At 46.7% G+C, this 14803-nt stretch overlaps 1 protein-coding gene across 1 annotated transcript; it reads right to left on the bottom strand.

The window, feature by feature from the left end:
• Window positions 1–2985: 2985 nt before the first annotated feature.
• Window positions 2986–14421, bottom strand: LOC119163575 (T-box transcription factor TBX6). The gene is made up of 6 exons (XM_075887766.1): window positions 14204–14421; window positions 9686–9959; window positions 8393–8539; window positions 6070–6134; window positions 4642–4697; window positions 2986–3885 (listed from the first exon to the last, which is right to left on the bottom strand). The coding sequence occupies exons 1-6, from the start codon at window positions 14419–14421 to the stop codon at window positions 3269–3271; spliced, it is 1377 nt and encodes a 458-aa protein (XP_075743881.1). The 3' UTR covers window positions 2986–3268.
• Between the last annotated feature and the right edge of the window lie 382 nt (window positions 14422–14803).

Genomic DNA, 14803 nt, shown 5'->3' with positions numbered 1-14803 from the left:
TATAGCTATCTCAAATGAGGTACTGATGCCTGCAAGTAGACTAAAGTTAAATAGAAGTGTTGTCAGCTGCGCTTTTCTGTCGCGTGAACTAATAACGTTGTCACAAAAGCGAAAGTACCCACTTGGCTGTATACATAAGGATTAGCTCGAAAATTACGCGACTTGGCACTCCTTCATTCACACACACATTCACACATGCACACGCTCATGACCACACCCCGCAAATTGTGCTGAGCCCGTGCGTGTGTAATTGTGTGCGCGAATAAGGGAGCATAAAGGCCGAATTTTCAAGATGATATATTAAGAACTAGCCCAACAGCGAGTTCTCGAGTGAGGAATTGGGCCTGGTATGAAACTCGAATTTTAGATCAATGCATCTAATGAGCAGTTGCTCTTGCGCGCTGGCATTTTTTTGTTTGTTTGTTTGCTTGTTTGTTTGATCGTAGTCTAGATACCATGGCACATACTCGCTCTGTGGAATTGGCCACTGAGAAGACTTCGTTGTTTTCGCACTGTTACATCTGCTGTTGGCATACTCCATTGACACGATCAAGACTGCACTTTATGCTACAGCCTGGCCGTCTCTTTTCTGCAACAGACTAACGCACCGAACGGTCCTGCAACTTAGCCAACTTGGCGATGCTAACTCATTGCAGAAATTGGCCGCGAAGAGCGCGTTCAAGAAGAAAGACGGCATGTGTCACGTGCATTTGAAACTCAAAACCAACGCTCTCATGGCGCCGCTATCATGTGCAGTATACTGAACGGCGATGAGCAGTAGGCAATTTAAGCTTTGAGTCAGCGTTTCCCGTCGCTGCGCGTGCGTCTTACACTAATTGATGGATTTGATTGATTTGTGGGGTTTAACGTCCCAAAACCGCCATATGATTATGAGAGACGCCGTAGTGGAGGGCTCCGGAAATTTCGACCACCTGGGGTTCTTTAACGTGCGCCCAAATCTGAGTACACGGGCCTACAACATTTCCGTCTCCATCGGTGCATCTTACACTATTCTGTTGCGTGTCACTAAAGTGACGAATAGCGGGCATGCGCAACAAACGCTATCCTTGCGTACGCTATTCTGAAACCACCTAATAATGTGAAGCGCCGAGGCGGCGCTGGTGTAATACATGCAACGAATGATTCCAAGTCATATAGGCATACGTTTAGAAAAAATAATTTATTTGGGTGAAGTCAACATGGTATATAAACTTTGTACGTATATGGCATGAAGGTAGTCACGAGTCCAACGAAAGTTCGCCTGGTCTGGTAACATGTCAAAGAAGAGGTTGCGGTCACTAACCAAGTAGGGTAAAGACACGAACTGTTAATAATTGTTAGTGTCTAAAACCCCGAAAATGGGGTGCTCTTACGTTGTACGCGATAGCTTGTCCCTAAAGTGTGTACCATTTTTAAAGGCGAACCATTGTTCTGCGTACTGCACACACTATCAGTATCTATCCATCTATCTAGCCGCCTACGTTCGAGTGCTCTCGTGATCACCAGATGCTTTGAAAAATACGACTCCCTGGTCATGACATGGATAATGTCACGATCCCGTAGCTCGGGTAATTTTACGGCGTGGGCGTTAAGAGAAAAGCTGACATCGGCGGCGTTGGCCTGACGAATGCAAAGAGTAAATGTCTGGGTCTCGGCAGGAATCGAACCCAAGCATTCTGCATGGCAGTCGAAACACCACAAGCGTGAGAATACCGTAGCGAATATAATGTAAATGTTGATCAAGCACGTCAGTGCTCAAATGACTTTGCTCACAGAGCGTGACAATTTTCATTGGACGGTTTCTGTTTTGATTTTGTTTTTTACTGTTACTTGGTTAGTGACCGCAACTTCGTCATATTCAACAAGAACACGTAGTCACAAGGAAATGAAAGCTACACTTGCCGCGGTAATAAGGGGTAAAATACGTATATTCGGTACATTGTCTTGATTAATGCAACGTCTATATACACAAACATTCGGTCTCATGTGTGCTCGCGCACGAGTACGTATATTCATCTATTGCACCTAACAAAATATGTGATTACGCTCCATGAAATAAACACTTCGTTTTTTTTTTTGTTTAGCGTAACCTTTCAAGCGAGCGTGTATTTTCCAGTGCTTGTGTAAGAAATGAGAAACATAAACAAACGTAGTTTTGACAATTAGTCTCAACTCTCTCTAACATGTAGGCACATCATGCCACCAGAAAGTTACGACAGAACAGATTATGCGAGCAGATATAAACACACACTATTGGAACCCTGGTATGACAAGCTGTCAGAAATAACAAGGCCTCTCAGAAAGCAAAAATGACGAAGCAAAGCGTCGTATATAAATATATTTACAAGCCGTAACTGGCATTTGTACGTATATATGGTGGTATTGGCACTACTTGGTGAATCCTTTAAAAAAAAATCTATTCTTTCCCTCCTAGTATTTTGCAGCAAGGCACATGTGACGTCTTGCTCGTATGTACAGTGACCCCCCCCCCCCCCTCCTTTTTTTTAACCTGGACTCTCCGACCACCGAGTCGACAAGTGCCACATTACCAAAGCCTAGAGTTGAAACGAGCTACAATACGCGCTTGCGGGTGAGGCGCAGACCTGTGCATTTTTCTGTAAGACTGTTCCGAAGACCGGACACCATCTCCGCTTTTTGGGGGGGCGGGGGGGGGGGGCGCAGTTGGTTGGTTGGTTGGTCCTTAGCGACCTGGTGCAACCCACAATGAAGGAGCGGCCGTGAAACGGACAGTAACTTATTTCAGAAACGGTGTTATTTTAAAATTCAAATGTGCTTATGAAAGTGTGGTTTAAAAATTTATTGATAGGTATCGTCAGTTCTTTTTTCTTTCTTTTTTCTGAACGCTGCCATGAAGCTAGCTCATCCTTTCGCTATGTGGGGGGGGTGATCATACAGTGTGCATGTCAGCATTCTCGTTTTCCTGTAGTTCACGCGGTACTTTTTTTAGGCAGAAAAGATAACCTGCCGCTGCAAGCCAATAGCAGGACAATAAAAGCGGGTGGGGTTGAATTCGTATGACATAACAGCATGGCAGACGAAAGCTGCACCGTACTGTTGACGGCACGCATGTTCGCTCGTTTTGCAACTGTGCTCCTTCCTACAGCGCTCGACGATGGCACATTCTCATGAGAAAAGTTGGAGGGTGTGAATCAGGTATATGCACTCTCTTTCGTCCTTCGACAGGCACTAATACCACGTACCCATGACTCGAACATGGCTACATACTGATGGATACTGCTAAGACAGCTCATAGAGTCGCATCATGTCGCGCGTGCTCAGACGCTGTCGTCGCACCGAATGGGATTGGCAAGCGGGATGTGATTGGCGCCGCGTGCGACACTGTTTCCAGCGCCGACGCTAAAGTCGTCGCGCACGGCATTGCAGACGACGCCGAGAGAGCAGACGACAGTGATGCGACAGACGGTGTAGACACTGCGGATCTCGCGCACTGACTGCCACCGACGAACCTCGACAATATGTAAGGTGCGGGTGCCGTGGCTGAGCTCAGTAAGTGCGGCTGGAAGTAGAAACTCAACGAGTCGCCCATTCCGGCAGTGAGGTTACTGGCGTAACGCGCCGGTGGGGCCACGCTGTAGAGAGACGAGTAGAGGTCCAGTGGGGTCGCGTAGGGAGCGAGCGAACTGAACAGGGGCTCGGACGGGGCGCACCTTGCGTACGGAGACTGCGAAGGCGGAAGCGTGTTCGCGACGGAGCCATTCGGTAGAGTTGGGCCGAAGCTTGACAGGGGAGGCTGGATTGGTGTGGCACTGCCAGTACAGGTGGCGGGCGTGGTACTGGCTGTGGGCGGGGCACGAAAAGGATTTTCGAAGGTGGGATCCAAGTGCAGTGCGATGCCGCTGTGACCTGCGTGGAGCGATAAAAGAAACAGAAAGATTGAGTTTGGTTACTCTAATAATATGTTTCATACCATGTTATAAAAACTATGACATCCAATTTTTAATTATAATTTATGTTGTTTTACCCCTGTGCGTTCACAATAAAAATGGCATTTCGTCGAGCAACAATGCGAGTGGTCTGCGAGTTGGGCAACCCTGACGCACTAGCGATTCGTGACGTAACAACCTGCTTGCTGTGCGAGCGGCTGCATTTTAACAAACTATATTGTTTCATAGTCAGCGTTGCGTGCATTTGATATATTTCAACTTTGTTCAGCTTGGTATTGAAAGTGAACTATTTGCAGCGGCTGGAATTGGGCAGAAGACGATCGCTTCGTTACATGCAGGGCGTGACGTCATACACGGTACGTCTAAGCAATGGTCGCTGAATATGGGCGAGGTTCATATTCGGCGATTCATGGGGGCTCATTCAGCAGTGAAATATTTGCTTACGATACATTTATTATAATGGATTGACACAATAAATCCCTCTCCTGCCCATCTTTTGTAAAGCGTGCTTTCTTGCATTAAGCTTATTGCTGCGGGAAAGCTCTGTAAACGGAGATCTCCATTACGTGCTCGCGCGCTTGATCAAGCGAAGATTTGATAACTTTCTGAATTGCGCGTTCTCTGGCAACTGCAGCACATTTCAAGGAAAGAGTGCCCAGCTCCACATATAAATTCTCGTTCGCAACAAAGCGGGAAAAAATAAAGAAGTACGTACCAGCCGTGTCATCGCCAGACCCCAATTCTTCATCCGTCAGACGCCTGATAGCATTTCTAGAAAGTTCAAATAAACAATAAGCGAATGAATGGATCGTAATTTTGTATGCATACTGAATCACTCACTACGTCCGCTTTCTACGCACAGTATCTTAACTGACACAATGAGTACTTAGAGCAATATTTGTATTGCACTGCTGTAGGAAATCGGTGTCTTATGAATTGCTTATGCATTCGAAGCAGAAAAAAAGTACTGTTCCCTTTTTTCTACGAGTCCTGACTCGTCACCTATATGACTGCCTTTAAGCGTCAACACACTCTCGTGGGTTCGAAGACTCCCCTCTGAGAGTATAATCTCAAAAGAGAGTTCAAGCGTCTCTTAGTCATGTACGTGGCAAGTCAGGGCACAAAAAAAGTGTAAATGGACTCGTTTTTTTCTTTATAGTGTGCAAGGTAACGGCAATATCAATGTTCCAATGCTATTCAATTTTTTAATGCTCTTCGTTGGTGTTTTCAAGACTTGTCTGCTTCTCAACTGCCTAAGAGCACTCTTATGTCTATCATAACATTTTTTTTCTACGCTTGACCTTCACCCTCAAGCGTAGAACGTGATAGCGTAATCGTGCGCCAGGCTCATTGCCTTCACAACTACTGACCCAGCTTCGGTTCTCGGCGGGTACCTCAACCGTGATGTTAGGAAACGAACTACTGTGCGCGTAATATCGGTTGTTTCAAAGTATCATTGCACGTCTATTGCAAGTAAGGCTGTCAAATGTTCTCTACGTCATAATTATTCCTTTAGCGAATTAGCGAATGGCCCACTATGCGTTCAAAAGGAAACACGCGAACCTATGGAGCTGCTCAATTTGTCGGTGCTTTTGCAGCTGATGTCCGAATGCTTCGTAATGGGCGAGCCTAGTCAAAGCAACGAGTCCTTGCGCAAATCAGAAGTTTTGACGCCAGATGCGTTTCTACGATTCTGCTACGCAATGACACATGCGTTAGGCAGACTCTTTCTACAAAATCAGAATCACATTTACATAGCGGGTTTTTGTGTGCTTTTTTTTTTAGAATCACTTTCAAGCACTATCGTAGCTCTGTAATAGAATACGCACTTGCCAGGCAGACGGCCTAGGTTCGACACTCACTTGAACCAAAAATTTGTGTCATTTGTTTTATGGGCGTCTTTATTATTTTTCTTATTATTTACATCTTTATTTTTCTGGTCATGGACAAATGATTTTTTCGTTCTCCACTAACGACGCCAACACCAAACTATTTGCGAAACGAGCTTTTTAAGCACTACCACATTAATAATTTGTCTGCGCGGCATTTCACTGTTTAAGAAGGTTGTCGCGTCGATTCTGAGAACGAATGATTAAACGATCATCAGTATGGTCTTCAGCTGGAAGAACATAATTCTTATTACCTCCTGTCTGTGTTGCTGCAGAATGACCTGGCATATGGATTGTTCTGTATTTTCAACGCAATTATCTGAAAAGAAAAAGAAAATTGACGATTATGAAAAACAATTAGTTCCGTATTCTGACAACAGCGCCGTACATGTTAGAGGACTCTTCGGTATAATGCACCCCTACTAGTGAAGGACAACAGTGCCTTTGTATCAAATTGCACCATATTTCTTTCACATGTGCTCATTGTAAACTGGTACGCGGATCGCCACTGTACTTCGCGACATGTTTTTGTTGGCACTGCATTTATTATCAGTGGCCCCTGTGAACAGAAATGCCTTCAGCGTTGTCTCTATCCACTGACTTAAATACAACACACCTAGCACAAGCAACAAATTTTAAAAGTTCTCTCTACCGCTCAGAATTTTTTTTTATTGTGGTGAGGATGAGAAGATTGTTTGTACCGTTTATTCAAATTTATTTGATAGTGGAATGTTTGCGTTGTGGTCAGTAAAAATATTGATTGTTTTTCAATTTGGCTGTGGAAGTCTGAAAAAGTAACCACCCAACAGCGATGTGGTTCAGCTTATTGGTGTGAACAAAAAGCTTTCACAGGTGTACTTAATTTGTTGAAAGCAAATATGTATAACTTAATATTGTTCTTCATGCTCTTTTGATACCTTTTCTTCGTTCCAGGGAGTAATTACTGCTTTTATCTTACGAATTAAAAGAGGCGCCCTGTGGCGTTGTCGGTGATGCGCACACTTGTTTGCTTACAATGGAGAAACGGGAGTACGGCGTCCGATGCAGTTCATAAGGAAAACAGAAAAAACGCCTTCGGCGAAAAGTTTATTTTTATTTGTATTATTAATTGCAACCCGTTGTTAAATTTGTCAAACATTCCATCTGATAGTCTGACTGTTTGCTCAGTAAAATTTTCATTTATTAGTTACGTTTCCGTTTAGTATAATGTTATAGTGTTTGTTTTTTAGATTCATAGGTATTTAACTCAAAGATCTTGCTGGACGATTCTTGGCCCATCTCTCTTTGTAGGTGAGCACCAACAGGAAGAAAATAACGTCATCATGGTCATCGGCGGCAGCAATAGCGTGACTGTTTTCAGGCAGTTTAAAAAAAATGCTCAAGAGTGCAACCCATAATCTAGTGATGTTGCGCGAGTCGTCATGCGTAAAATGCACGTCAGTATTCATGTACGAAGGTTTTATAGTATACATTGAAGAATATTTTTCCATCACGTTTCGCTACACCGAGGCTTCCGTGATGCTTGTGACATCGCATATGCCGCAGAACAGCTAAACATAACCGAAAGACAGCAGGGATCTTGTGTGAAGTACGCCTCATTTCGCTCATGCTTGGCTTGAGTGGAACCGCTATCAGTTTGTTTCACAATGCCAGCGTACCAGTGTTGCTGCAACAGGCCAAATTATCCGCGTGGCTGCTGTGTTTCTCAGCATGGGTGTAGCCAGTAAGCTGGGGGATGGGGGGGGGGTCAAATTTTTTTAACCCGAAAAACACAAACATGCAAACGCAACAAAAATACATTTTAGTTACGCTACTGTTTTTCAGGCTGAGTAAACAAAGCTTGATTGATTGATTGTTGGGGTTTAACGTCCCGAAACCACCATATAATTATGAGAAACGCCGTAGTGGAGGGCTCCGCAAATTTCGACCGCCTGGGGTTCTTTAACGTGCTCCCAAACCTGAGCACAGCTGCATTTTCGGCTCCATCAAAAATGCAGCTGCCGCAGCCGGGATTCAATCCCACGACCTGCGGTTAGCAGCCGAGTACCTTAGCCAGTAGACCACCGTGGCGGAGCGAGTAAACAAAGCTGGAGACACAGTTAGTAATAATACTTCATTTGACAATTAGGATGCTTTGAACGACTGCCACGGTATTTGAGGTATTATTCAACTAAACCTGATGAACCGGAGGTAGACAATCGGTCGAAGCCCGCCTGGTTTGGATAGATACCAGAACCGACTTTTTTCTTCGAGGGTGAGAAAGCCCGAGATGTGCAGAGCTTATGTATACGCTTTCTTGACGTGCGTGCAAGGTTTCACGGGACTCGTCGCAAGTCCTGTCAGTCAAGGGAGGGCAATGTCTCCGTTGAAGGGTTAATGTTTCCCGTTGTCGGCTGAATGTACGCATGCGCGGAAGGCGCCAATGAGGAAGGTCCATTCACACTTAAAGCACAACCGTAGCGGCGATAAGAACACCCTCCCTCTTTGCAAGCTCGCTCCGTCACACGGCATCGACGCACAGCAGTGTCACCGCTCGCGCGTTTTCGGCAGCCGTACAGGCATGTTGCATATACTCACCTGATCGTTCTGGTATGAGGTGACCGAGATGAATTCGGTCTCCGGAAACATGAACGTCTTGAAGCGTCGGAAATCGAGCTGCTGCACGTCACTTCCGGCGAACACGTGGATGTAGGGAACGTACTTGCGCATCGACTGCAGCATCACCTGCGAGACAACAGCATGACGTCACTCACTTTCCTTCGAAATAGCCTCGCAATGACCCACATCTCGTGACGTCGTTGCGGACACATTTTGGCAAATATGTGTGTAGACGCGTACGCAAACGTGCTCGTAAAAAAAAAAATCGCCAGGTCTGCACGAAACATGCTGCACAATCGCAGCAAATGCTGGAGGTGCGGCATTTCAAGGGCACTTTTAAGCTGTCTTGAGGGGGACTAGGGCAGGCACGATCACAAAAGGCACTTACTACTCCACAAGTCGCCGTAATTTTGCAAAGACACGTAGCACCGCGTCATTATCCGTCTTTCTGCTGATAATCAGCGAGGTACACCATATCTATAAAGGATATGTACACTTTGCTGATGTGATGACAATGGTGAATTACGTTGAGCCCTTCGAAATGTACGACAGGCTGTAAAACTTCCACTAGTTGCCCGATTCACGCTGTGTGCCACCTGTTTGTTATTTCACTCGTCTACCACCGTGACTGTATCAGATCTGTTAACTTGATTCATATGCCCGACGTATAGCGCCTGTATAGGGTCATTTCGCGAAGAAGTCTCAAGCACCGGTATGGTTCTGTGATGCAATACTCGACTACCTCCCAGCGGGTCCGAATCCTGTCCGATCTTAGACATTTTCTCACTGTGCGCCATAGCTGTTACAAACTTTAAATGTTTATGTTTGTTTTTAACGACATCACGTTTGCTTTGTTTGTTTCTTGTTCTTGCTCCCCCACCTTGCTTGGACCTCTATAAGGTCCGCAGTATTGGATAATGATAGAAAGAAGAAGTAGGACGGAGCAGCGCTGGAACGTTATACGTAGAGGCTGATTTAACTAAATTTTTCAGCTTGGTTTTTGTTTTACAGACCTTTACTTTGGGCATCCTGCCACCCGGTTCTTGGTGCATGCGCCCCTCTTTTTGGAGTGAATGCCATCCATAGGTCATCGTCATCATCATGATCAGATGAGATTATACAAACCCACCCTGTTTCTGCGCTGTTTCTTCATACAAAATCAGTGTCTATCAACCAGCCCAGTTAAAGACGCTAATACTGTTACGGACACCTTCCCCGCCGAAATCGACCACTTTTTTTGCGGTCTCAGAACTGCTTAAGTGGGTCGCTCACCTTCTGAGAGGAGTTGCTCTTCTGGTTGGTCAGCTTGACGGCGCCGAAGTCCACGGGTGCCAGCATCCACTTGGCACCGAGGCAGGGCCCGCTCTCGTGGAGGTACATATTGCTTTCGCTGGCCGGAGGGTCCGTGGCCGTTTCGACGGGCAGCCAGCAGTTGCTGAGAAAGCGGTAGCGATAGTGGTCCCGCGCCACGAAGGTCATCAGCATCATGTAGTACGAAGTGGGCTCCATGCCCGTCACCTTGACTCGCATCACCGGGAACATGCGCCTGTCCGGAAGGTTTAGGGATGAGAAATAATCTAAAGGGTCCCTGAAACAGTTTTTTCACATTCCGTTTTATTACGATAGCAATTATATGGTCATTCTCGGCTGGATTTCGCCGCCGGCGTCAGCGTCGATTCATGCACCGTATATGTATACGTATCTATACATATATGAAAACGCAAGAAAGAAAAAAATCCAGGAAACAAAAGACTCCGGCGTGCGGATGCGAACGTGGGACGCGTCGTGAATGTGAGGCGTTATACCACTGAGCCACCATGGGATACCTCCTTGGAGGTTTAAACGGCAATCTTTATACATGCCACTTACCGCTGTTGGAAGGCATATCGGGGTGGGGGGGGAGGGGGGGGGGGGCTATTGTGTTCTCAGCATTATCAACAAGGTGGCGCAGCGAGCGTGCGGCGGCTCTCATCTGTCACGCGTACTTTGGCCCGCGTATAGAATAAGAAGGTGTATGCTTGATCGCGCGCCCTTATCTTGCAGTGGGGAGGTTCGTACGTCTCGTACGTATTGTGTTTTAATTACCGGGAGCACAAAGCTCACTGCAATCGTTGCACATCCTCCGCTTTCAAAAAAAGCGCGCTTTTCAGACGGAGCGAAGTAACAACTCAGACGCTTATTCGCGTTCGTCTGTACCTGTGAGTACGTTTCGTGCGTCACATGTGCGTGAGAAACGCGGGGCACATTTCGATCTGCTTGCCATTCTGCACGTGACCTTCCAATTTGTTGCTACCACGTTAATTGAGTCGCTTTTGCGGCAAAGCTGTGGCTTTTTTTTATTAGACCACTACAAGAGCAAATAATTGGGACCAGAATTCAATCAAAACACCCCTTCTTAACGGAGCTACGACTAATAAACAGGTGCCCTCTTCCTCCGCTCCACCCTTCACCCTCAACCATTTCAACTCTTTCTTCGAGTGCTCAGGGCTAAGCTCCGCATTTGCTGGGCCGTGCCGTGCGTTCAACAGCCAATCACATCTACAGCCATGGTGACGTCAATGGGGCCGAGCACGGCCGGACTGGAGGAGCCGCTCCTCTAGTCCGGCCGGGGGCAGAGCTTGTGCTCTGTGAATGGGTAGTTGTAAACACGTTTGGTCGAGTCGCAACGATCTGCAGCAATTTGGAGCTTTAAAGCGTCGTAATAAGTAGCACAGTTTACGCACTGAACTCAAATTGGTTTCTTAATGACCCGTTAGACTTAGTATACCGCTCGACCGTGTTCGTACAAAGTCGGTAAAACCATTTAAGGGAGATGGGAAGCCTTGTAGAAGGTCACGCCAAGTGCCAGTTTCGACATCGTAATTACCGGACACAAACCTACAAATTGCTGCAAAAAAAAAATAAAGTTCTTTCGTTTGTCTCACGTTGATAAAAATCTCCTGAATACTTCAGATATGTCGCACCACAAAGGTCAGCATCAGTCCATGCGAATTTCACTTACAGTAAAGAAATCACGGGAAAAAATAATATAAACTGGTCGTGAAAAGGTCGCCCCTAAAGCGATACTGCAGAACCACCGGCAGTCAAAAGCGGCACTAACTACAGATGACGTCAGTTTAAGCAGTGCAGATATGCATATGCGCTTGACCTCGTTAAGTATCCATGGAGATACACTTCAATTAGGCTGACGTCAGCTAGTTTGTGCGCGTGGCTGCCAGCGGTTCCGCATTTTTTCACGAATCCTTCAAATTATTAAATCCTTCAAATTAATAAAGAGACCCATGGGGCTATTTAACGTGCACCCAATCATAAGCCTGCAGGCTTACGAAATTTCCAGAGCCCTCCATTATTTGGAGTCTCATACCCATATTGCGCTTGCGGGACGTTATTATTATTATTATTATTATTATTATTATTATTATTATTATTATTATTATTATTATTATTATTATTATTATTATACTGAGGACTTAAAGAGAAGCGACAAGAGCTTGGTCTGATGAGTTTCATTCTTCTTTTATTCTTAATTTTTTGTGTCTATGTTTGTCTTGTACATTACTCTCACGATGCTGGGATAGCCGGCTCTAACGTAGCCTACCTACCCATATTTTGCCAACATAAAAAAAGAGCTCGGTCCCACACATTTCAGCGTAACTTTTAATCGGCATATACGAGACGTGTCCGAAGAGCTTGTAAATAAGCTAGGCATGCAAACACGGACGCGAGAAAGAAGCCAGGGCACCACACGCGCTCGCACCCCTGTCGTCTTTTATCATTATTCCCAACCGACAAGCTGAGCTTTCCGACCTTGAAGAACTGGCGTTGCACACAAGCGTGAAGAAGAGTGAAAACACGTGTTTGTTGAGCTCGCTGAAGTGTGAATGCGCTGATCTTTCGAGCACGTGTGTAGATGGTCTCTGGCGTGCACGACGACACTTACGGGATTGGCTTAACAACGCTTGAAGAAAAAAAAAACACACTACAGGTATCGTGTTTGGAGTCGCCGAGTGCGCTATCGTAGCCGGAGTAAAAGCGCAGTCGTAAACCAAGATATATGAAACCTGTCATCGCAAATGGAAGCCAACAACAACGGAGTTCCACCTGCGAAAACGACTGCGAAATCGACAGCCTCATTTGTACACGAGGCGACGACTAGATGGAGCTTAGAGCGGCGTGTGCGCCGGACGTCGGAAGAACAAGAAAGCCAAACAAGGAAACAAGAAATCCCAAAACAAGCTGACTTTTAGCTTAGTGTGGCCGAAACGGAATGAATGGCGCCGCCTCGTGGCAGAGCGGAGCGACGTGAAAGCTTTCGTTGCGGTCGTTTTCCGCACGCCGACACCATTGTTTCCCTTCCATTCTACGGGATCCATTTGTACCCGACATGGGCGCCGGCAGAGGTTTGTTTTGGCAGGGGGAGGGAGGGAGAGGGTGCAATGCCGTGTTGCATCGCGGGGAGGGAGATGGCAGTGGGAGACAAGTGTTGGGCTCATTTGGGGGGGGGGAGGGGATTGAAGAGGGCGAGCGTTCCTTCCACCCCTCCTGCTGACGTCGATGGTAGCAGAGCCCGCAGAGTAGACCTGCTTCTGCGGGTCGCCGTCTGCACGTGCCGGCAGCTACTGCATGTCTCTCCTCTCTCTGCATGTCCTGTCTCTCTTTGCCGTGCCCTTTGCCGCCGCCGCCGCTGCACATGTCGCCCTTCTATCTTTCATCGTCAAAAAGAAAGCGTGGGGGGGGGGGGCGGAATTGATGGAAGGGACATTCAGCTCTGCACAAAAGGTCAGTAGACCTGGGGGAGCCGTAAATGGGGATGAAGATAAGAACTGCCGCGAAGGCGGCGACCGAATAGATGGTGTCTCCTCAAGTCAAGTGCTGGAGTTTTCGGCGGGGTGCCACCGTGCGTCTACCTTCCCGGTTTTTAGTTGTTCTTTTTTCTTCTTTTTTTCGTAGTTGGTGTCTTCGAAATGCCCGGGTCCTTCATTGCGTTCTTGGCGAGCGCTAAACTGACTGCATCCCCCGTTCGTCCGCGCGTGATAGTGACTGACACGCGACACCGTGGCGAAAGGTTTGCATAATCAGATCACTTTCGCGGCTGTCAAGGGGATGGTCGATCACTTTCTGTACTCCCTGCACTTTCTGCACTCACTGCACGTCCTGGATTTGCACGGCCTTCGAAACTACACGATGCGCTTTGGAGGTTTCAACTCCGCCGCCTCGGTGAAACACCACTTGCGGAAGAAAAAGCGGGAAAAAAAGGCGGTAGGGGGAGGATCTCTTTTCGCCTTTTGATTTTGTGTGATGTTTTTTTGCAATCTCTCTTTTCGCCTTTTTTGTGTGTTGCTTATCTTCTTTCTAATATATATATGTGTGTCGTAGTAGTAATAAAATCAGTTGAAAGTCTGCGCTCGTCCTTGTCTCTTATGTTAGTTGTCTGAAGTTTTACGCGCCTAGAAGTTTTATATGGATTACCAACTAGCCCAATCCCACACTTTACTTAGGTAGGGGGAGGAAGGCATTGGGACCCTTTGCCTACCTATTATTTTACATGCACGAGGCCACAAAAGCCTCTAATATGCTTCGTAATGCCGACCGGACTTCACGCACGCTTGTTTACTGTTTACGCGTGTTCTACGTCTGAAATAACTGTGCCTTCGGTTTTGTTTGGTTGTATTATTATTTTTCTCTGTTCTGTGTATTATTGCTAATCTTTGCCTTCCCCGCCATCGTATTTGCTTTTGGCACTCTACCTGTCGGGGAAAATGCTCATTAAATGAAATCAATCGTGCTCACCTGCCGGGCCTGGTGATGATCATCTCGTTCCCGAGGAGATAGAACCTGGTCCAGAGTTCCTTGTTCTCCAGGGTCAGGTGGACGTTGTCCAGCGCCGCGCACGGCAACTGCGCCGGGTGTACCACAGGCTCCGGGTTTCGTGGCTGGAAGGGGCTGGGTAACGCCGCGGACGGTAGTAACGGTAGCCTTGTGGAAATGGCCTGCTCGTTCTCCGTCATTGCTGTAAGAATCGGGCAGGTGGGTATTGCAATTTTTTTTTTTCGCAGAAGACTCCCTGGGCCCCGCCGTAATCACATCTGAGCAAAATGACCAGACGTCCCGATTTAGCCAGGACGTGTCCTGGCGTTGCGGCTGGGTTACCGCCAACCTGCTTGCGGGACGTGGTTTCGTCCCGCTTTCGGCCGAAAACCGGCTTGCAGTCGCGATGTCAGCAAGACCTTTATGCTATGGCTATGATATATACTCTCTTACTCTGTCTGTCTCTATATGACTACTTATTAGTCTCTCTTTCTGTCCGTCTTCCACTCTATCTTACCCTCTATGTTAAGTTCTATCTAAGAATGTCCGATAAAGAGTTCGACTTCTTGTAAGACACGTGTT

Source organism: Rhipicephalus microplus, chromosome 3, assembly GCF_043290135.1.
Source record: "Rhipicephalus microplus isolate Deutch F79 chromosome 3, USDA_Rmic, whole genome shotgun sequence".
In the NCBI taxonomy this organism is placed as follows: Eukaryota; Metazoa; Arthropoda; class Arachnida; order Ixodida; family Ixodidae; genus Rhipicephalus; species Rhipicephalus microplus.
Note: the sequence above shows the minus strand (reverse complement) of the source record. Positions and strands in the feature narration are given on the sequence as shown.

What these genes read in the sequence shown, in the direction of transcription:
- LOC119163575 (XM_075887766.1), bottom strand. Translation starts at nt 14,421, where the DNA reads ATGACGGAGAACGAGCAGGCCATTTCCACAAGGCTACCGTTACTACCG. An exon ending in ATCATCACCAGGCCCGGCAG is followed by an intron (nt 9,960 to 14,203) that starts GTGAGCACGATT and finishes CCTTCCGGACAG; the next exon opens with GCGCATGTTCCCGGTGATGC. An exon ending in CCTCATACCAGAACGATCAG is followed by an intron (nt 6,135 to 8,392) that starts GTGAGTATATGC and finishes TTTTCTTTTCAG; the next exon opens with ATAATTGCGTTGAAAATACA.